This window comes from Rattus rattus, chromosome 10, assembly GCF_011064425.1.
Source record: "Rattus rattus isolate New Zealand chromosome 10, Rrattus_CSIRO_v1, whole genome shotgun sequence".
In the NCBI taxonomy this organism is placed as follows: domain Eukaryota; kingdom Metazoa; phylum Chordata; class Mammalia; order Rodentia; family Muridae; genus Rattus; species Rattus rattus.
Genome location: NC_046163.1, coordinates 59741761 through 59765218, shown reverse-complemented (window position 1 = coordinate 59765218; position 23458 = coordinate 59741761). Strand labels below are relative to the sequence as shown.

General features: G+C 48.3%; 1 protein-coding gene across 2 annotated transcripts in view; it reads right to left on the bottom strand.

Annotated features, from left to right (window-relative positions):
- The window catches only part of Cnih3 (cornichon family AMPA receptor auxiliary protein 3), a 107320-nt gene that overhangs the window by 44765 nt on the left and 39097 nt on the right, over window positions 1–23458 (bottom strand). The window contains exons 2-3 of one of the 2 annotated variants that reach the window (XM_032915263.1): window positions 9604–9672; window positions 5450–5497 (exon numbers count right to left, since the gene is read on the bottom strand). In XM_032915263.1, coding sequence (XP_032771154.1) covers window positions 5450–5497; window positions 9604–9672 — 117 coding nt within the window. Of the gene's footprint in view, window positions 1–5395; window positions 5498–9603; window positions 9673–23458 lie in introns of both variants that reach the window. The other variant, XM_032915262.1, reaches the window with a different exon arrangement.

Below are 23458 nucleotides of genomic sequence, written 5' to 3'. Positions count from 1 at the left end.
AATAAAGATTTCCCCATTTGGAAGGACATGTATATGCAGTATGTACTGCCTGGTGCTCTAGTTTACATTTTTACCATCTACCAAGGGCCTATGTCATCTGAGTGTGTCATCTACTGGAGCTGGTGGAGCTGAAAGAGGTAGAGCCTCATGGGAGGCTCTTAGGTCACTGTGGATGCTTCCTCAAAGAGTACTGAGGGGCCCTACTCTTCCTCTGTCTTGTAGCCCATGAGGTGAGCAGTTTTCTTTGCCATGCACTCCCTTCGTGATGCACTAACCCTGCTAGGGGCCATACCATGAGGCCACCTGACTAGGACCTCCAGAAACTGTTAGCCGTGATAACCCTCAGCTCTTTAGATGTGAATTGCCTCAGGTATTTCATCACAGTGACAGAAAGCTGACTAATACAGCTATCGCCATAATGGTATTATATAATAAATCACTATAAAATTCAGTGCCTTAGAACAACAGTAATTTACATTTGCTCACACGTCTAATAGGTAGGTAGGTTCGTGGGAACTATGGCCTTGGCTCTGAGCTACACACATCTCAGGTGGCTTCAGCTCTCATTCTCACATCACTGGCTTGGCCTTGGGAGTGTCGGAACTTAAGCATTTCCCAATGGTTCTCAAAGCCTCAATACGTACAATCATCTAGCCATGTCCCCGTGGACAAATCTGGTCCTGTGGTGGAACCCATCATCAATGAAGGAAAAATATACTCTATAGCAGCAGGAAGAACTACAGACCATGGACACAGGTAGAACCCACTTGAGGGGCATGTGGCCCGTGTAGTGGCACAGGACACTGACCTCAGAAGGGAACCTCTTTGGTTGATGCTCTGATGTCTGCTTCTTGGAATTCTCAACTGTTTTTGTTTTTGTTTTACACAAAGTCTTAGATTGTTATTTTTCAATGTACCCTGAAAAACCACGAAGTCAGCCCTGGACATAGCATGTAAGTGTTGGTGCACCCATTGTGTGACAATTGAGACTACAGAGCCTTTTCATTCAACAGAAATGATTTCTACTGGAAAAGTGATTGCTTTTGGAGAGGCTTCATGGAGTTTTGGTAATAGGTTCAGTTGCTGCTGACAGTTTGACTTCATACCTGAGTTCCTCCCTGCCACAGAGGTACCGTCTGGGAAGCTTGGGCTAGGGAGCACGCTGGGGAGCACCTGTAGTCTCTGTGATTGGTCCGATATCAAATCCAGAGCATCCAGCCCTGCCGATCATCCCACTGGAATCGGCTCCACTACATCCACAAGCCCCACACACTCCTCTGAGACATTAATGAGAATTCTCAAGAGGAAAATGGAGGTTGCCCGTGCATGAGCGCTGAGTCCATCCATGAACACCAGAAAACCCACCGTGAAACTGGACATACTCTTGGGGAAATGAGGACATGAAGAAGGATCCTAGAGTTGTTAAGCAAGAGAGGTGTCCCAGACTAATCCGTAAGTCATCGTCCCATCGTCCCACACGCCCTACTCCCCACTGGGCCAGAGCAGCCAAACTCATAATCACTACAGCCGTAAGTTCTTCTAATATTCCAAAGGAGCACAACACTGCCAAATTCAAGACCCGGGGATCACTGCTGATGACGTAAGCCTCTTCATCCACACCCCGACTCTTAGGTTCCCTCTTAAGTCCTTTCCTTGAGTCCACGCTGAATTCACAGATACAGTAGGGCTGCGCTTCACTAGAGTGCCCCCTGTGAGAAGCCAATGTGTGTCTGGGAGCAGCCACCAAACCTCCCATGTTGTGTCTCCCAAACCAGAGTGTACAGCAGCCCTCAGAGCCTATGACACACCGGGCAGAGTGAGCTACGCAGGGAGCCAGAGGCTTCTGCCGCGAAACATGAATCATAAGCACAAGTCAACACCAGCACCCTGCGGCTCAGACTATTACCCGGAGAACACATTTTCTGATAATTATGGAGCTAAAATTGGATCCACTTTGCAGCCCCTTCCTTTCCCCCGAGAAGGCCGAGAAGGTGGCTTAGCAACAATTCGCTACTGATACGCTTCAAGCCCTGGGCTGCTGGCTGGTTCCAAGAAATTTCTTGGAAGGTACATTTCCCAGGAGGTAGCGATGCTAACTAGAACCACGGGGCCTTCACGCTGTCCCTAACAATTGCTCATAGCCTGGGAACCTGAACACAGCCCGTTTGGAACACGGGCAACAGGAGGGAAGGGCCCAAGCTGTACCACTTTTGCGTACAACCCTGTCTCCAGAACACCACATGGTACTCACCCAACATACGGGAGGAGGCCGCCAGCCATCATCTCAATCCGAGTACCCACGGAAATGTCATAAAGGGTTTCAGAAGTGAGGGGCGGGTCACTAGCAATGGCATTTAGTAGGTGTTAAGCACACATGTGTATGTTTTCTCTAATGCTCAGGATAATACCGTGAGGATGAATTCTTACTGCTTTCTCACTCTGACCTCTGGGGATGCAGCTCAATGGTAGAGCACCTGCCTCTCATGCATGAGTCCCAATGATCCATACCCAGTGTTACCCTCTTGAGAAAATATTTACCCTGAGCCACACCCTACAGGTCACACAAATGCTAAGGTCCCAGGCAGGATGGGAAGGTTTGCTGACTTCACCTCTATGGTGGTTTGAAAAGGAACACTCCCACCCCTCCCTTACAGGGTCATATATATTTGAAAGCTTAGACACCAGAAAGTAGCACTATTTGAAAGGATTAGAAGGTGTGGCCTTGTTGGAGGAAGTGTGTCACAGGGGTGGGCTCTGGCTCTCTCCCTCTGCCTACAGATCAGGATGTAGCTCTCCACAACAGCTCTGGCATCTGCCTGCACGCTGCCGTGCTCCCTGCCTTGATCATGATGAACTAAACCCCTGAAACTGTAAGCGAGCATCCAGTTAAATGCCTTTTTCCACCAGAGTTGTCTTGGTCATGGTGCCTCTTCACAGCAAGAGGACTGTGGCTAAGATAACCACCGTTCTTTAATCCTAAAGGACCTGGGGTTGGCTGGGAGCCAGACATTGGAGTGTGGAGCTAAAAGCTCACTTCGGAGAGCATGGGGAATACCAACACAGGGGGGAATGAGTGGGACCACAGAAGCCACGATTCGAAGTCTTCTGATTCAGACGTGGGGTTAGCCTGTAATCCCAGCCGTAGCAATGTGGAGGCAGGAAGATAAGGAGCTCAAGGCCAGCCTTTGCTACAGCATGAGTTCAAGACCAGCCTAAGCTACATGAGACTTTATCAGGAAGAAGACAGATTAAATACATAAATATATAAATAAATAAATAAATAAATAAAGCCATATTTAAGGGGTACGCAGTATTCTGTAGATATTTGGTACTGTTCTGCCACCCCCAAAATCAAGACTATGGCAGTGATCCTAACAAGAGGGATCAAAATGGCTACCATTTATCACATAATAAACACAGAGGGAGCATCTTACTCTCTGCTTTTCACTCGCTGCAACTACACCTGATGATCAACTCAACATCGCGACCTTTCTGAGCTGGCGGCATCCTAGCAGCAGAGACGGATGTGAGCTACACCCAAGCACATCCATGAGAAGGGCCTATAGAGTTACCAAATTAAACTAAAGAATGTGTGAATTTCAACAAGTGCCCAATGGCCAGGTGCAGACGTCTCAACAACGCAAAATTACACTCACCAAGAAATCACGTTCAGCCGACATCAATGAAAATGGTCTTGGGTACCTAGGGCAGCCAGACCCAGAGGCAAAGAACAGAGAGTAGCATCTTAAGCTGGACGTCAGCCTTGTGGCAAGAGCCTGGAGCAGGAGGGAGACACCCGGAAGGGATAAAGGGGTAGGCGCTTGACTGGTCTCTCTGCCTTGTTAGCTCTGCAGAGGCGGGGAGCCGTGAGGCTACAGGGGATGCTATCACACAGCCACTATGCCTGAGGCCTCCAGCTCAGTGTCTGTGCCCTCCGATGTCTATCTTGACGGCCTTCCCTCACGTTGCTCAGCACAGAGAGAAGGAAGGAGTCAGGGAAAGGCACTTGGAATACAACCATAGTCCTGATTAAAACACTGTTCTAACACAACCCGTCTCCTGCTTAGAGGGGCGTATGCAAACCACACGCACATTTGCATGTGTCAAAGCTAATTCCTGTACAGTTTACTTCGCATGCTCCCTCTGCCCTTGGAAAAGCCTAGGGCTTTATGACTGTAGGCAGCGGGTCCTTCACAGGGGCAACGTCCGGCCATTCCTCCTGTGACCAGTCTGTGGTCAGGCAAGATAAGGCAGAGAAAGGCTAGGAGTCACCTCCTATGGATGGTGACCTGCCAGAGAACACAGTGTGACGTACTCAGGAGGAGAGGGCAACAATTCCGGGGTCTGAGAAACCACAGTTTGATTTTTGTCTTGCCCAGGCCCATGGCTTTATCTTAAAGAGCAAACCGGAGATATGGAACTGATGACCGGAGTGTGTCACTGGGGTCTGTGATATTATCTACAAGTTAATTTGCATATCTTGATGCAAATTATATGCTATTCTCTAAATTATTCCGTATTCCTTGGATCACTAATATTAGCGAGAGCGTGCTTCTTATCTGAGAACGCATCCCTGCTGAGCCAAGGAAGACGTGGAATTCTAACATAAGGGGTTTCTCAGAAAACATTAAAGGGGTAAGTAATTAGCTAGCTAAACGATTGGCTTCCAGACCAGACTCTCCCTGGTGAAATATAGACAAGAACTTTAAAACTTCATAAAACTATCTCCTTTCTGACAGTGTTGTACGGTGCTTGGCTTTGCAAAAAGCTGCATTTGGGCAGATGGATGGCTTCCCTGTAACCTGTGCCGTCCACTCTGTACTGAGAGGTCAGGGATAGTCACCGGTTCAAGGCTGTGCACCTTGCTCGTTTCGCCCGGGAGTCTCTGTTCTCTAAGCTTTGCTGACTCGCTTGCCTGATGGGAGGACAGAGTCTGAACAGACAGTGTCAAATGCCCACCCAAGTGGCGTGCACACACTTGTGCTCCTAGAAGGAGCTTTGGGGCTTTTGGAGCTGTAGTCTACTGCTCCCCACTTTAACAGCACCCCCCATTCCATCCCTCCAACCCACAGAATGACCAGACTTCAAGGTTGAGTTCACAAGGTTAACCCCCAAGACACCCAGCATTTAGTTAAAAACTTCCTTCTGTCAGGAGGTGTTAGTAAAATCCTGAGCCCAGCACAGACAGGAACAGAGACGGGGAGGCAGTGGGAGCTGTAAACGCCAACCATTGGGAAGAGAATTCCTGCAACTCCAGCCAGAGAGCCCTTGGACATACCCAGTGTCTTGCTGATGCTTGATTCAAGGCCACCTCCTGCAATTAGCTCCTCTTGCCTCTGAAGCTTTCCAGAGAACCGAAGCCTGCTCCCACCTTGCCCTCCCTGCTGCCGTTCACCCGACGACCCCTTTCTCTGACCCTTCCTCTGTCCACCTGGGGGACCCCTCTGACCTTTCTCAGAAGGAAGCAGATGCGTTCGATGTTCCTCAGCCGTTCCCTCTGGGATGCACAAGAAAGAAAGGAGATAGGAGGTTATGGGTGAGCTGGGAGTAGGAGAAGCATGTAATCTATCCCAGCAGAGGAAGCAGAACCCACCAGAGACCCAGACTGGGCACATGCCAGGAACACCCACCCAGCAGCTCTTCCCAGTCTGAATCGCTTGCATCTATCTCCTCGGGGCCACTTGCTTTTTCTCTTACCCTGTTGTCTGTCTGTCTGTCTGTCTGTCTGTTGTTATTGTTGTTGTTTCTTTAGAGAGAGGGTGCTACTCTGCAGCACAGGCTGGCTTGGGATTCATTGTGTATCCCAGGTTAGCCTCAAACTCATGACAACCCTACTGTGTTAGCCTCTGCAAGGAGGTCTTACAGGCATGAACCACCATGCCTGGTAGACATTCACCCTTAGAGAGAACTTTCCTGTCAGGCTGGGGAGATGACTCAGGGGTAGAGTGTTTGCCATTGCAGACAAGAGGACCTGAGTTCAGATCCCAGAACCCACATAACAAGTCTGGAGTAGTGACATTTATCTGTAATCTGGGGACAAAGAGACATAAGGATACCCAGGGCTTGCTTACTAGTCAGTCTAGGCAAATCTAAGACTTCTGGATTCAGTGGAAGACCCTGTCTTATATCATCATGATGATGGTTTTAATTATGTATACATGTGTGTGTCCAAGTACAGATATGCAGGTATCCACAGAGCCCAGCAGAGGGTACCAGATGCCCTGAAGCTAGAGTTACAACCCATGTGGGTGCTAGGAACCAAACTTGGGTCCTCTGTGAGAGCAGTACAGGATTGTAACCACTGAGCCATCTTTCCGGTTGTGCAAGAGAACCAGCCTTAAAAAGAAAAAGAAAAAGAAACAAACAGAACCTGTACAGAACAGTTGAGGAAGACACAGGGCATCAGCCTCTGGTTGATGTGCACATGTGCACACACATGAGCACGGACACACGTAGTGCACCTACTTTTTTTTTTTTTTTAAAGAAAACACCCCTGGCAAAAAAGCATCCATTCTTCCTTCCCCATTCAGCATTCATCTTCCTGTAGTTGAAGTGTCCGTGCACACACGGCAGATGGCCTGGCTGCAGAGTGACCACCATATGCTCCCTAGGTGTCTAAGAGCTGGGACACCTCCCTGGACCTTGAGGAGTAGCACCATTGTATCCTCATCAGTGGCTCCTGTCTGCTTTGCCTTTTCCGAGTGAGTGTACTTGAGGAAGCAAGCCCTCCCGGGAGTCAGCTCCCAATTGTGCCCTGGCCTAGGACTTTTCTAGAAGTTCGTCTGTCTCCAAGGACTGGCACATTACCAGAGAAAGATGTTAGGAAGCCGGACAGAGGATGCTGTCCACAGCAGACGTTAAATCACCCGCTTCCTCCTCTCTCTCTCTCTCTCTCTCTCTCTCTCTCTCTCTCTCTCTCTCTCTCTGTTGCAACTGTCAAGATTTCCGAGCTGTGCTGAACACAGATGTGGTGTCTCTGGTGCTTCATTACCAAAGCAATTTGGTTGCTGTCGACGTAATGGTAATGAGTTTCCTTGTGGGCTAGGGGAGGGCAGGTGGCTGAGACACTTCAGTTTCCCTAATTGAATCATAAATATGGTGATCTCTGTGCAGCCCAGAAGCCCAGAGGAAGGAGCCACATCAGGATGAGTTAGTATCCACAGGGCGAGGAAAACAAGTTACACATGTGACAGAATTCATACAGATACACATGTGACATGAGACGCCCACACCCTCCAGCAAGCCAGAGTCTTCGGGGAAACACCGTCTCTGGATAGAGACTTCCCAAGATGGGTGGAGGATAGAAAGGGAACACTCCCACCCCCAAGAGAGCCCCACCAAACGTTCCATCAGTACTTGAAGTGTTGGGGCATCTTAATCTAAATGGAGCACGGGTTGTCACTCAGTGGTAGAGGGCTTCACTGGCATGCCTAAAGGTCTCACTCCATAACTACCACAAGTGGGGGATGGGAGGGGGGGGGGAGGAGGGAGGGGAGGGAGGAAGGAGGGAGAGAGGAAGAAGGAAGAAAAAAAAGAAAGGAAGGAAGGAAGGAAGGAAGAATGAAAAGAAAAGAAAAGAAAAGAAAAGAAAAGAAAAGAAAAGAAAAGAAAAGAAAAGAAAAGAAAATTTTCAAATGGGTCTCATGCCCTCCTTAAGAAATGCACTGTACAGTCAGGAAGTTCTTGGGACCCAAGTTCTTCTAGGGCCCAAATCGCCAACTGGTGATACAAGTTTGTAAGTCTCAGAGCCTGGAATGTGGCTCTGGAGGCTTCGAGGACACCAGAGGACTGGAGACAGTTAAATGATGTAGCTGAACCATGTCATCCCCTGCTGGGAAGTAACGTCCTGACATCAGGGAAAATCATACCATGTCTACATGCTCACCTAATTACAGCTTTTAGGATGTTTTGGTTTTGTTTTTAGTCCCTCTCCCCCAGGGGTACCTTGGGCTTTGGTTTGTCCATGAGATGTTTAGGCTCCGCAGGACTCAGCTTCTTAATTAATCTGATAACTAATTAGAAATGTTGCTGTAATAGGAGTTTACCAGGAGAGGTGGGGAGGAAGAGGGAGGGGGGGGCAGGGGGAGGAGGAGAAGTGAGAGAGAGTGTGTGTGTGTGTGTGTGTGTGTGTGAGAGAGAGAGAGAGAGAGAGAGAGAGAGAGAGAGAGAGAGAGAGTTGGAAGTACTTCGGTGGTACAGCATTTGTCTCAGGTGTATGCAAAGGCTTGGGCTCCACCCAGCACCACAGGAAGTGAAGAGAAGAGGCCCATGCCTTCAACCTTCATTATCCATTTCTGTTTCCAGAAAGAAGTTCTGGATGCTATCTAGTGACTTCTGTTTCTGCACTATCCTTTCCCAGAAGAACCCACCCCCCACTGCCCTCTGTGGTGAGAGGGGGGAAGGGATAAGGAAGTCCTAACCTGATGCCTAAATAAAGGACTTGTCGCCATCAGCCAAAAACAGACTCCGCAAAAGCATCTCCAGGTTTCACCAGGTGCCTAAGAGCCGGCATGGGACAGCCATGGTGGAAACAGGGGATGGATAAATTTCAGTTCTTTCTGCTCCGGAATCCTACCAAGCTCTAGACAAGATGGAGTGGGCTCACACTCCTGACTTCCCAGCATTCAGGAGTGAACAGGCTTGGCTTCCAGCCACTCTGAGCACCTATGGGTAACTGACGAGCAGGTGTGTGCTGTTCATGCCAAACTCAGTGTCCAGAAAGACCTGAGCCTTAAGGCAAAACCATTTAGGCCTGGCAAAGCCAAGCCATCACAGGTGGATCGTAAGGCTGGTAGAGGAGAATAAAACGGGTTTTAAAAATAATCACAACTTTCATGAAAAGCACTAAGCTTTCAAGCAGTTCTTAGGGGTACTTTCAACAAACCCAGTTTGCTTTTTATAGCTGACTTTGAAACAGTTTGGCTTTACTTTGTAGAATCAAAGGCTGCTGTGCCGAGGCGGGGCTTAGATATCATAAAGCCGGGTCTTTTCAAGAACTAGCTTGAGGTAGGAGTCAGGAGATGGCTTTGGAGATGGGCAGAGGTGGGTTCTAGACCAGGCATCCAGAAACTGAACCCAGAGTGCATCAACTAGGCTGCACCAGACTCCGTGATGTACAGCAAGCTGGCCCCAAGCCGCAGGCGCAGGACCTGAAAGCCCACTAGATAAGGGAGCCATTCCTGGCACTTCGTCTATCCATCGACCCTCCACTGGGAGAAACTCAACCACTGACCACCTCCTCAGGACAAGAGATCCAGACATGGTACTTGCACACCCTACGGATATGCTTGCCAACACAGGGCCTTTGTCTATGGTCATAGATAGGGAACCAAAAGTCATTGGCACCAGAGTTTGAGGACTCAGAACAACAGCACAGCAGATCCCTCCCCTGGGCTACAGGAACCACCACACTTGACTGGCAGTGTATTGCCAGAGCTCAGCCAACCTCAGCAAGAAGAAGCTTTAACAACTGTCAGCAAGGAATAGAGGCAGGACCTAGATAGTATGTTCTCCTCCATGCTGCTCTTTAAGACCTCCACTGCCCTTCACAAGCTGGGTGACTTATGGGGACATCACCTGCACACCCCCAGCACTGCTACTTACCGCATGGACAGGGTTGCACTGGTCTATGGGACTCTTGAAATCCGTTCTTAGCTCATCGAAGGCGATTATCTGAAACAGAACACACAGTCAGGATCCTGTGCACATGCGGTCAGTGTGCACATGCGGTCAGTGCGACCACCAAACCCTTCCTGCAGCTCTGCCCCCAGACATCCTGGGAGGAAAAGACAGGGACGAAGCTGGCCACACAACGCTGGCCAGGAGCCAGCCACTGTCAACACTGGAAATGGACGCAAGAGTTCACTGTCTGTCTATGATGCTTGCATTGAAACTTCCCAGATAACTCTTTTCTGTTCTCTCTCTCTCTCTCTCTCTCTCTCTCTCTCTCTCTCTCTCTCTCCTTTCTTTCTTCCTTCCTTCCTACCTTCCTTTCTTCCTTCCTTCCTTTCTTTCTTTGTTTCTTTCAACATTTTTTCCATTCCTTATGCAATCGATTCAAAGATATAAAGAAACCATCTGACAAACCCAAGTTTGGTAAAGCCCTAAAAGTGTAAAACCTCTAACCTATGCTTTTATTTATATTTGACAGAGATGGCGACTGTAAGAAAATAGAAATTAGGGGATGTGGGGGGGGGAAGCTGAGCTGTCACAGGAGAAACATCTCTGGATGTCCAAAGCTTTGGTCAGCGCCCCCCAGCCAGGTCATGCTGAACCCATAGAGTATCCTCTGGGTTTGAACTCCAAGCTCCCTGGGGAGTTAGGGTCCCCCATTTGTCAGAGGAGGAGGATAGGAAGGAGACCTTGGGCAATCACAGGGTGAGGCATGTCTCATCCACTTCAGGAACCAAATAAGGATAAAGGCTCAGAAGCCCTCATCCTTACCCAGCCTCCCTGTCTGCTACAGGATACTCAGTGGCAGGACATGGTGGGTTGACCCTGGGACTGGAGAGAGTCTTTGAAGGGAGGCCTGGGTGTCCTCAGTAAAAAGTCTCTTCAGACCTATAGTTTGGATCTTGAGAGTTATCGGAAGGCCCATGTGGTAAGGGGTTGGTACCCAGCCCCTGGCACTCTTTGTTTTGAGTTTGTTTGCTTGCTTGTTTGTGTGCTTTAGTTGGTTGGTTGGTTGGTTGGTTGGTTGGTTGGTTGGTTGGTTGGTTGGTTGGTTGGTTGGTTGGTTGGTTGGTTGGTTGGCTGGTTACTTGGTTGGTTGGTTGGTTGGTTGGTTGGTTGGCTGGTTGGCTGGTTGGTTGGTTGGTTGGTTGGCTGGTTGGTTGGTTGGTTAGTTGGTTGGCTGGTTGGTTGGTTAGTTGGTTGGTTGGCTGGTTGGTTGGTTGGTTAGTTGGTTGGCTGGTTGGTTGGTTAGTTGGTTGGCTGGTTGATTGGTTAGTTGTTTGGTTGGCTGGCTGGCTGGAGGTTTGATTTTTGAGACAGGGGCCCAAGTATCTGTGGGCTGGCTTTGAACTTACTATATACCTGAAGGTGACCTTGAACTTCTGGTTCTCCTGCCTCCATCTCCTAAATGCTGAGACCTACAGGCGAGTACTGCCACACTCCATTCACACGGTAACTCAGAGCTCCAGGCTAGGCAAGCATTCTCCCAACTGAGCTCTATGCCAGGCATTGCTATACTGGGTAGTAAAAACCTTAAAGAACTTAAAACCAAAAAGGTCTAATTCACCATTGTTTTGGTTTTGGGTTTTTTTTCCTTCCTGACCACTTTGCAGTGAAGGGGTGAACAGGTCTCCTCTGCTGCATGGTTCCCTTCTATGTTGCTCTGCCTGACTACAGGCTTTAAACAATGAGGCCAAGAAATGATGGGCTGAAGCATTTGAGGACACCATGAGGTAACACAAACCTTTCTTTCTTATAAGTCACTCCCCTCAAGTATTTTGTCACAGTAAGGGAAATAGGACTACTGATCATAAGCATGGCCTCCACTAATGGGGAACCCTGAATAAGTCACAGAAATAATGAAGTGAGGAAAGCAGCTTAAGGCCCAGAGTTCCTAACTCCGGCTGTGAGTGAGGGTGAGTGACTATAACCTGCAAAGCAGGGTATGTACAGCATCCATAAGTCCCCTGAACTTCAACACGTCCACAGAATTAGAGGACGCACCGGCACTGCTCGTTCTGAGAGGACACTACCACATCGCCTTTGACAGACAGTTGGTTATCTAGCCAGGACGATCGTTCTGCTGCTGGCTCCCTCAAGCTGAGCATCGTCTTTACTGAACTGACCTCTGACTCTCCCTAAAGCATCCACCCACAGCCAAGGTCAGTGCAGTGAACTCCAGCCTGCAGGCCCGGCCAGCCTGCCGCCTACTCTCTTATAGCCTGTGGGCTAAGAGTTGAAAAATATCATCAAGAGGAAAATGATGGTTTTGCAACATGTAAAAAAAAAAATGCTAAATTCAAATCTTGGTGTCCATGGATAGAGTTTTACTGATTCTTTGGTCCTGTTCATTCCTCTTTTTGGTTACGGCTTTTGCAGACTCTGAGGCAGGGGTAAGACAAATATATCCACTAACATGTTTCTTAGAGGAAATAGCTGATCTCTGGTCTATTCTTGCATTTGTCCTCTCCAGGGTTGGTATCCATACAGCAGCCACTGACCACATGAGGCCAATATTCCCATTAAAATTGTACTGTTCAAAATTCAATCTGCAGTCATACATTAACTGTTTAAAAAAAAAAAAAAACACCAGGGAGACTCTAGGGAGATAGCTCAGGTGGTGAAGTGTTCACCGAACAAGCACAAGGAACCCGAATTTAACCCCCAGCACCCTTGTAACAGCTGGGAAACGTGGTAATGCCAAAACTCGGAAGGTAAAACGGGAGGAGCCCTGGGGCTTGCTAGCCAACCAGACTACAAATCTATGAGTTCCACGTCTGTAATCTATCAAATAACTCATCTATAAAACCGTTCTATTCCTGGAGAAAGCTCTATAGGACAGTGCTGCATTAAAGATACGTCAACTGGATCTGATCTCCTCCACAGGAGTCCTGTTAGATAGCGTCCCTATTATGATCTCTGACCCCAGCACACCTCTATCCCCTAAACTCTCTCCAACCATTGTTTACATAAACCAGTGCTGGGTCACCTGGTCATCCTAGTCACCATCCAACTGGCTAGATGTGTCCACCCTAAAACATACCAATCAGAACTGAGATGTGGCTGATCCAAGAGAGAGAGAGAGAGAGAGAGAGAGAGAGAGAGAGAGAGAGAGAGAGCGCATTGTCACCATCTCTGCTCCCCAAGCCTCTGGGGATGCATCTTGGCTGTGTCAGCCCTGGATCTATTCCATGGGCTCCAGCTAATTCAGTCCCCCTTGTGTCACATGAGTATTGCTGGCTTTGGGGACCTGAGAGCAGGCAATGGCCTTTGTTCCTATTCATTCATTTCCCAGTCTGTCAGTCCAACCTCCTGTCTCCCATCTGTGTATCCTGGTCAGTGTAATATCCTCAGCTCCCGCATCAGTATCTTTCTCTGTAAACTCACAACAGGACCATGGACAGGACTCCCCTCTGCTGATGCTCCTCGTCTCAGATACAAATAGGAGGAGGACAGAGGACCATTGCCCTGTCCTCCAGCATGAAATAGACTGACTTTAGCATTTCCTGGGCCTGGCATTTACACAATTAGAAAGACAGTCAAGTCCCCACACTTTCATCCTGTTCTTACCCCAGCCTCGTGCCTGAATCTCTGCCCCTGTACAAGTAGGTACAGACAGGTGAACCTGGGCTGACTGGATCAGGGAATGACTGGTTGTAAAGCAGGGCAGAGGAACTGATTTAAGGAACTCCTTAAGTCCCAATGAGGGGGTCTTGAGATGCTCAGTTCTATGCCTGGGCCCCGACCTGGAGGAGGGTGAAGACAGGAGTACCGCTCACGTCAGTGATCTCAACCCATGTGAACTGTGACCTGCCTGTTTCCTGAGATGGTCGGGGTCTTCAGCATCCCTGATACCCTGGTGTCACAGCTGCATCTGTCTACTCAGTTGGAAAAACTTCAGGAGGCATCTTTTATACCCAGGTCCTGTGCAGGCCACTTGGAGATACTAAATTCCACAAGATACACCCCCCAACTGCACGATGTACAATGCTGTGGCCGTGGGGGGACAAGCACTCTAACATGCCATTGTATGAGCAATGTAGTAAGAACCAGAACCACGACAGTCACTATATTCCTCTCAGGGTCACCAAGGCAGGTGTTGGGCCCTGCACTATACAAACTTGAATCATTTCATCCTTGGATGCCCGTGAAAGAGGTCTATTATTGCCCCCACTTTAAAGTTGGATAATGATACTGAATGTGGCTAAAGGACTCTCGTGCCAGAATAGAAACAAATACACTAAAGCTAGGCGGTACCCATGAGGGTGCTCCACAGGATAGACAGGGCCAAAGAGGTAAAGACACAGGAAGCGATGATCAACTGGCCAGGGAATGAGCACAGGGTCCCAGAGGAGAATTTAGGCCACCCTCTCCTTGTCCAGATCATAAGCAGACTCCTCTGTGCTGCCTCCTGCTTGTGTCTGAGAATAGGGCCAGTTTGGCAGAGGGCGATCGTCTCCAAACCCTATGGGTGTGAGAGGCACAGGCCGCTGCTGTGGTTGAAGGTAGCCAGACAAATGGCTATGACTCAGTTAAGCACACTTGAGCCTCTGTGTGTCCCAATAATCCACTGAACCATATACCCCAATACCAAACAGTAGTAGGCAAACTTGAACTCCTGACCCAATGATAAGGTCAGACCAAATCTCACATTCATTTTTTTTATTTTAATATTGTAAAATTTACTCTTTTAGTAAAAAAATCCTTAAATCCCAACGAGCGCACAGTCCTGTGAATGTGCTGTAAGGGTAATACATGGTTTCTCTAGCTCCCCATCCCCTCCTCTTGACTCTGTGTTAGCTTCTCTCCCACTCTGGACCTTGCTTTCCCGCCTGGCATTCACGGATGTCTGCCTCATCCCGAAAACCTTGCCTTTGTCCAAATATCACCGACACGGAACCATAAAGCATGTGGGATTTTCAGACTGCTTCCTTCCACATGACGTGTTGAAGATTACTCACCGCGTTGCTCTTATCAATAATACGTTCCTTTTCGCTGTTGAGCTGTACTAAAGAGACACTAAGGTTCATCTCTCCAGTTTACCTGCTGGAGGAGGTTTGGTTGTCCCCAGATGTTGACAACTGTCCCTAGAGCCGGTGTGAACATTTGTATGAGAGGCATCCGTCTTCCCTGGGTGATGAGGAGAGAAACTGCTAGGTGGCCTGGTAAGTGTATGTCTAGGTTTGTAAGAAACCGATAAACTTTTTCAAAGGACCCGTAACGGTTGTGCCAAACACCACGTGAGAGTTCCAGGCAGGCCACGTTATTCTGGTGCCTTGGCTTAGCCATTTCAACAGGTATGCAGACGAAGCCACTGGGGTTTCAGCTGGTATTTCTCCAGCGAGTGATGACACTGGGAATTTTTTCATGGGCTTAGCCGCCGTCTGTGTGCCCTCTTTAGCGAAGCAGGTGTTTAAATCATTTGCCGCTTTTGTAAAAATAAAATAAGAATCCGTTGTCATATTGATGGCTTCTTTTCAGTGCTGGGGTTGAGCCCAGGGGTTCACACAGGCTAAGCAAGCACTCGACTTCTAAGATCCATCTCTAGCCTATTTTTTTTTTCCTTTCCTTTTTAAAAAAATTTGAGGCAGGGTTTTGCCACGCTGCCCAGGCTGACCTTAAGTGACCAGAGCAAAGGCTTTTATTGTGGCACTTGACATCTATTCTTTTATGTACCCCATTTTTGTTCCTGGACCCAAGAACTCTCACTCATGGATCTAATAGCCCTTGGAGACACAGAGACTTTCTTCACCCATATTTTTTTCTAAACCCGAACTTTTCTCTGTGGGGAAATTTGCACCTCAAGTTTAATTTCAAAAATAGAGTTAGTATTGCTCTGGCTGTCTCGCTCCCATTAAGTGAGCTCTGTGCACTTATCACTTCAAAGAACTGCCCTGTTTGATCCAAGTTGCTAAATTTAGTCTGTTCAAGCCAACTTGGATTGTGACCACCCAGTCACCACCCAACCCCACCTTTTTATTTTCCTCACCATACTTATGAGTAAGGACAAGAAAGAGCAAAAAGGGCCAGCAGCAGAACAGAGTGAAGAGAGACAAGAGACCCCAAGATCCAAGATGGCTGAGGCGTGTAGAACCCTCTAAGACTGGACCCCGCTAGAGAACACAAGTGAGGCTCTGGGGCAGGAAAGCAGAGGCCTCTCAGGAACTACTGATGAGGGAAGCAGAGGCCTCTCAGGAACTACTGATGAGGGAAGGAAAGAAACCTCTCAGGAACTACTGATGAGGGAAGGAAAGAAACCTCTCAGGAACTACTGATGAGGGAAGGAAAGAGACCTAGATGTTGGGACCTGGTACAGTTCTGAGCTGGGCACCATAGAATCATAGCACTGTCCCAGTCACCATAGGAGAACAGCAGCCATGGCCCTGAACTACCCCATGACCGTGGGCCTCGACAAGGGCCAAAAGGTAAAGAAGCAAGCCAAGACACAGCCAGTGCCTCAGGTGCCTCACCAAGCCACCAAGTTCGTGTGAGACATGATCTGGGAGGTATGCGGCTTCATCCTCTACGAGCAACACACCATGGAGTTGCTCAAAGTGTCCAAGGACAAGCAGGCACTCAAATTCATCAAGAAATGGTTAAGCACACACATCCGTGCCAAGAGAAAGCAGGAAGAGCCGAAACATGCTTGCAGCCATGAGGAAGGTGGTGGTCAAGAAGGATTGATGTACCCTCCCCCAATAAATGATGGTTCCTTTAAAAAAAAAATAAACCATCACTGCATTTCAGGGCAAACATAGAGAAGGGACAAAGAGGAAGAGGGTACTACACTGACCTTGGGAGCTATTTTTGCAGTGTTGGACTCAGGCCCCATCACCCCTAGGCAGGCTCACTCTTCTCCAAGTGCCCCCACACACAGATGAGCATAGAACAAAGATGGTGGCCAAATGAAGCCCAAATGATGGTGGAGCCTCCCCAGAAACCACAGCAGCAGCAGTCACTGCTTGTGTCTGCCCCAAGTCTAGTTGTCCTCCAACCAGTCCAGCCTGAGCATCAGGAAACAGGCATCCCAGAATCAGCTTGTGAGATAGGGGAACACAATCATTCCAGAATGTCCCTTCTGAATTACATAATCTGCCAAACACAGTAACAGTGTACTACCACAAAACCTCACTAGAAGATGAACTGACCGGCGGCTGCTGATGAGTTCCCATACTGCGTCAGAGTCAGCATCTGGACGATGAGTCTCTGTGGCATCTCGTCCTTCCTGCGTTCGCTGTGGTGGCCCTTACTTTGGTTAAGCTGCCCTTCCTTGAATTCATAGTTTAGTCTGTAGAACTCTGGATATGACAAGAATTACCTCTGGGACACAGTACAGGAAGCAGAGGCCCCGTGAGAGTCTGAATGGCATTCTTAACATCACAGGCTGAGTGAGGCACACCCAGCACCTGCCTAGATGTGAGCCTCAGCCAGGCAGTACTCTACCCGGCACGCCGTGCCCACTCTGTGACTTGAAAGGGTAAAAGAAAGTGTTGAGTTAGTGAAGATGGAAAAAAAAATATATCTCTTGACTGGATGCCCAGGATTCTCTGGCACCGTTCTTTAGCTCTGAGAAACAGCACTGAGGAAGAAGATAAGGTCCTTTGTCACCACAGAGATTGTAATCAGGGACAAGGAGATAATTAACAAATAGATAAGAAGATATCAGAAAATGGTAGGTTTGGTGACGAGAATGAAACAGTTGATATGGGGAAATTAGAGTGGGGTGGGTGGGTGGTCAAGGAGGGGAGGGTCTCTCTGAGGAAGCATTGCTATGCCAAGAAAGATCTAAGCAACTAGGGTGCCCAGAATGGAAAGAGCTGGTGATCTGATTTCACTTCTGTTGTTCTCACTCCCTCTCTCTGTCTCTGTCTCTCTGTCTCTCTGTCTCTGTCTCTCTCTGTCTCTCTCTGTCTCTCTCTGTCTCTCTCTGTCTCTCTCGCTCTCTCTCTCTCTAAGTGTGTGTGTGTGTGTGTGTTATCCAACAAAAACCAACATAAGCAAGGAAAGAATTTATTTGGCTCACAATTTCAACTTACAATCCATTGTTATAAGAAATTCAAGGCAAAAATTTAAAGCCTCACATCCTCAGTTAAGAGCAGAGAGAGAACACACACATGGATCCTTGTTGCTTGTTGCTTATGTAGCTTTCTCCTCTCTTAATATAGTTCTGGACCTCCTGCCTAGGGAATGGTGCTGCCTATAATGGGCTGGGTCTTCCCCCATCAATTAACAATTAAAACCCCCAAAGACATGAATGCAGGCCAACCTGATACAGATCATTCCTCATAAGATTCTAGGTTGTGGTCTGAAGGGGTGGCTCAGTCATTAAGAACACATATTGCTCTTCCGGAAAACCCAAATCTGATTCTCAGCACACATGCAGTAGCCCACAAGTATCTGTAACAGGTGATTTTCAGGGCTGGCTGCATTTGTTGCTCACATCGCCTTAAGGTTACATAAACAGAACTCCACGTGGGGAGTGGGGGCGGTGTTGAAGACACATGAACAAGCGTGAAGTTGTACAGGGATGGATGCTGGGTGGTGTACAGAGACCACATGAAAAATATATCATGAATCCAGCAAGTCAGACTCAAGAAACCGGAGCACAAATTTGGGCTAACCACCTTGGAGGGCAGCTGGGCACTGGGAGACAACATTCAAAGAATTCTGACACATGAGCTCAGATCTTATGCTTCTAGAAACTCAGCCTGGACCAGTGGTTCTCAAGCTCCCTAATGCTGAGACCCTTTAATACAGTTCCTCAGGTTATGTTGACCTCCAGCCATAACATTGTTTTCATTGCTACCTCATGACTTTAATTTTGCTACTATTATGAATCAAACTGTAAATATCTGTATTTTCCAATGGCCTGAGGTGACCCTGTGAAAGGGTCACTCAACTCACAAAGGGGTTGTGCAACCTGCAGGTTGAGAACCACTGGCCTAGAGGAATTGAGTTCTATGTACAGAGTCCTGGTTTATTGGGACCATCAAGGACACACATTTGATTTCTTCTTGCTATGGACTCAATACTGACCCCAAAACTTCATGCCCACCTGGAACCTCAATACATAGCCTTACTTAGTATCATTACAGATTTAATTAAAAAAAGGTGAAGTCACACTAGAGCAGGGGCCCTAAATCCACTAAGAGTATCCTTATGAGAGACAGAACTAGACACACAAAGAAGGCCAGTTATATGACATAAAGGACAGAGATAGTCTTTAGAATGGCACAGCTCTCAGCCAAGGGACACCAAAGACTGAGGAGTCACCACTAGCCAAGAAGGGTCCTCAAGTGCTGTGGCCCTGCCATGCCTTGTCTTCATACGTTAAGCTTTCAGAACTGAGAGTAAGCCCTAGTGTCATAATCTACATAGTACATAATAGTCTATTGGGCAGCATCAGGGAGCTAATGCACCTGCTTCCAAAATACCAAAAGCATTACACCCATAATCTCATTCTGAGTCTGGAAAAATGAGCACCTCCTGAGAATATGAGTCACACCATTTCTGACCCCAAACAAACATTTCCCCAGAGTAGCTGTAAGTCCCTCCTGTAAGTCCCCAAACCTGTGCATGGGAGACACAGAGCGTGCACTGCCTCGCTTCCTCTCTGTGTCATGTTTTAGTAGAAGGAATGCCTTCAGGAAACTCCCAAGTTTGTGGGGTCCTGTTAGAGCCAAGATTTCCAACATTTGGAAGGAAGGCGGTCTACAGGAGCGTTTTGATTGGTTGGGATACAGAGAGCCTATGGGTGCAGCTTAGGTTCTACTGTGTCTTGCTGATTATAAGTCGCTCTGGGAAAGTGTCTCATGCACTCCCGGAAAGGATGGAGAGCTGGTTCCTGACTCAGACAGTTGCTTTGGGGCTCTGTGTAGTACCGAGCATTTATCCCAGTCCCTGCTCAGCCATCGAGGGCCGTGAAACCTATCAAAGTAGTTATCACGTATAACATTGTCACTGGATAGTCGGTACTTTGGAATGCCCAGGGCCACCCAATGAAGGGGCAGATCTGGAGTCCAGGACTCACCTTCCCCCTTAGTCGTCTTTGACTTTTGCTAGTGGGTTTCACTTTCCCTTATGAGATGGAATAAGGAATACGTCACAGTACGTCCATCAATACAACATTGGGCATGACCCAGCAGGCTTGGCTCCAATACTCGGCCATCCGAGGATTCCCAAACAAAGTGCCTGCTTAACCATATGTGACCAGGAGCTAACGAGATGAAGGAAAGCACTTTAAAGCCAACACAGAGATCTCAGTCATGTCCTAACTCCACCAGTCTCGTCTAGTAGGGGTCTTTGGAGAAGCAGAATCAACAGGTGCATCTCCCCGACACCACACACAGGACCGCTTGATAATGTCACAGTGCAGCAGCCACTCTTATCCTGAGCAGGGATCCCTGTGCTTTGGCCTGCCAAGAAGATGGGACCAGGCCAATTCCATAGCAGTTTAAACAGGCACAGCCACTGGGACTAGCAGGAGTGGGCCAATGATTAGGAACAAAATGGAACCCACCCTTCTGTCTGCTGCTTCTGTATATTTGATCCCCCACTACCAATACCCCACATTCAGTCCCATGATCCTCTGATCTCCTTATGCTACCATAACAGTATAGATCCAAAATGTCCCCAAAGGCCTATATGTTTTGTTTTGTTTTTTAAGCAGGAAACTGATGCCTTTTTAATTCATATTTTTTTTTTTTTTTTTATTAACTTGAATATTTCTTATATACATTTGAGTGTTATTCCCTTTCCGGTTTCAGACAAACATCCCCTCCCCCTCCCCTTCCTTATGGGTGTTCCCCTCCCCACCCTCCCCTATTGCCGCCCTCCCCCAACTGTCTAGTTCACTGGGGTTCAGTCTTAGCAGGACCCAGGGCTTCCTCTTCCACTGGTGCTCTTACTAGGATATTCATTGCTACCTATGAGGTCAGAGTCCAGGGTCAGTCCATGTATAGTCTTTAGGTAGTGGCTTAGTCCCTGGAAGCTCTGGTTGCTTGGCATTGTTGTACATATGGGGTCTCGAGCCTTCAAGCTCTTCAGTTCTTTCTCTGATTCCTTCAATGGGGTCCTATTCTCAGTTCAGTGGTTTGCTGCTGACATTAGCCTCTGTATTTGCTGTATTCTGGCTGTGTCTCTCCAGGAGGCGATCTACACTTCTGCACTTCTTTTGCTTCATCCATCTTGTCTAATTGGGTGGCTGTATATATATGGCCACATGTGGGGCAGGCTCTGAATGGGTGTCCCTTCAGTCTCTGTTTAATCTTTGCCTCTCTCTTCCCTGCCAAGGGTATTCTTGTTCCCCTTTTAAAGAAGGAGTGAAGCATTCACATTTTGATCATCCGTCTTGAGTTTCATTTGTTCTAGGCATCTAGGGTAATTCAGGCATTTGGGCTAATAGCCACTTATCAATGAGTGCATACCATGTATGTCTTTCTGTGATTAGGTTAGCTCACTCAGGATGATATTTTCCAGTTCCAACCATTTGCCTACAATTTCATAAAAGTCGTTGTTTTTTATAGCTGAGTAATATTCCATTGTGTAGATGTACCACATTTTTCTGTATCCATTCCTCTGTTGAAGGGCATCTGGGTTCTTTCCAGCTTCTGGCTATATAAATAAGGCTGCGATGAACATAGTGGAGCACGTGTCTTTTTTATATGTTGGGGCATCTTTTGGGTATATGCCCAAGAGAGGTATAGCTGGATCCTCAGGCAGTTCAATGTCCAATTTTCTGAGGAACCTCCAGACTGATTTCCAGAATGGTTGTACCAGTCTGCAATCCCACCAACAATGGAGGAGTGTTCCTCTTTCTCCACATCCTCGCCAGCATCTGCTGTCACCTGAGTTTTTGATCTTAGCCATTCTCACTGGTGTGAGGTGAAATCTCAGGGTTGTTTTGATTTCAGAGGCCTATATGTTAAAGGTCACCAGCCTAATGGCGCTATGCGGTAGAAGCTTGAGGAGGTGTGGCCTAGTGGGAGGAAGTTACATCATTGGGAGGCGTGGCCTAGTAGGAGGACATAATATCTTTAGGACATATCCTTGAAGGGCATGTTGGTGGGATTCCAGTCCTTCCTATTTCCCCACCCCCCCATCCCACCCCGCCCTGCCTCCTGCCTCATCTCTCTTCTTTTTCTCTTTCCCTCTAGGCAAGCAGCTGTGTTCCGGCAACCCTCCCCACAATGACCTTGTGCCTTATCACAGGCCCCAAAGCAAGGCAAGAACTGACTGCGAACTGAAACTTCCAAACTGCGAGTCAGAAGTTCCCCTCTTTTAAGTCAATTATGCCAGGCATTTTGTCACAGCTAAAAAAAAAAAAAAAAAAAAAAGCTGACACAGCCACAACCACCCTATGGTCCCCTCGTCTACCGTTCTCTCAGACACACCTCCCTTACGCCCCTCCTGTCATTATAAGCAGAGTCACCCTTAGTCCCTGTGTCTTCCATCCTGGCAGGCACCTGAAGTCCCCGCCTGCCCATCGCTAGCCCCATGACCTTGACCATAACCTTTACCTCCCTAGACTGTGGCTCTTTTGCTTATAAACTAGGAGGATTGATGTTCCTTCCTCAACTGGCTGCAGGCAGTGTGATGAGGGGGCCTAGCCGGCAGCAGAGAAGACAGAAATGAGGACTGTGCTGGAGGTGAGCATGGACTCCCACTGTGTCCACACTGAGAGGCAACTCCACAGGGAGCACAGCACGCTGTGTGAGTCACAGGGTCTCTGCTGGGATTCAGTCTCTGCCTCACTGATTTGTATGACTGCAGGCAAGTTTTATTAACCTTTCCAAACCTCAGTTACCTCAAAAAAATTACCTTAAAAAAAGGACAATAATAGCTCCTACCTCGGGGCCACTGCAAGGAGCCAAAGAAATGATGGGGGCTAAAGAGACGGCCTGGTCAGAAAAGCGCTTGCCATTCTGAAGTGCTTGCCTTGCAAACATAAGGACCCACTTAGAATGTTTCCATGTGTGCCCATGCCCATTCACATATGCACACATATACACATGAAAACACAGAGAGGGGGGAGGGAGGAGGGCAAGGAAAAGGGGAGGGGAGGGAGAGGGGAGAGGAAGGAGGAGGAGACAGAGAAGAAAAGAAAGAGGAGGAAGAGGAGGAGGAGGGAGAGGAAGAGGAGGAGGAAGAGGAGGAGGAGAGAGAGGAAGAGGAGGAGGAAGAGGAGGAGGGAAAGGAAAAGGAGAGGAGGGGGAGGAGGAGGAGGGAGAAGAAGAGGAAGAGGGAGGAAGAGGAAGGAGGAGGAGGGATGAGGAAGGATGAGGAAGGAGGAAGAGGAGGAGGAGGAGGAGGGATGAGGAGGAAGGAGGAAGAGGAGGAAGAGGAGGAAGGAGGAGGAAGGAGGAGGAGGAGGAGGAGGAAGGAGGAGGAGGAGGAGGAAGAAGAAGAAGGAGGAGGAAGAGGAGGGGAGGAGGAGGGAAGGGGGGGAGGAGGGAGGAGGAAGAGGAGGAGGGGGGAAGAAGGAGGAGGGAGAGGAGGAGGAAGAAGAAGAGGAGGAGGAGGAAGAGGAGGAAGAAGAGGGAGGAGGAGGAGGAGGAGGAGGAGGAGGAGGAGGAGGAGGAGGAGGTATATAAAGCAAAGAGACTCAGGGCCGGTGCTCCATAGGTAATGATGTCACTTTCTTAACTAGTTGCTGTCTCTCAGATGTTTTTCCCACACTTCTGACCATGAGTCTTCACTCCTGGTCTTGGGTAGAATCATCAGCTCTACAATCTGAGTCCAGTAAGAGCTGTCACTGTGGAAAAGGCACAGGTAAGAACCCAGAAGA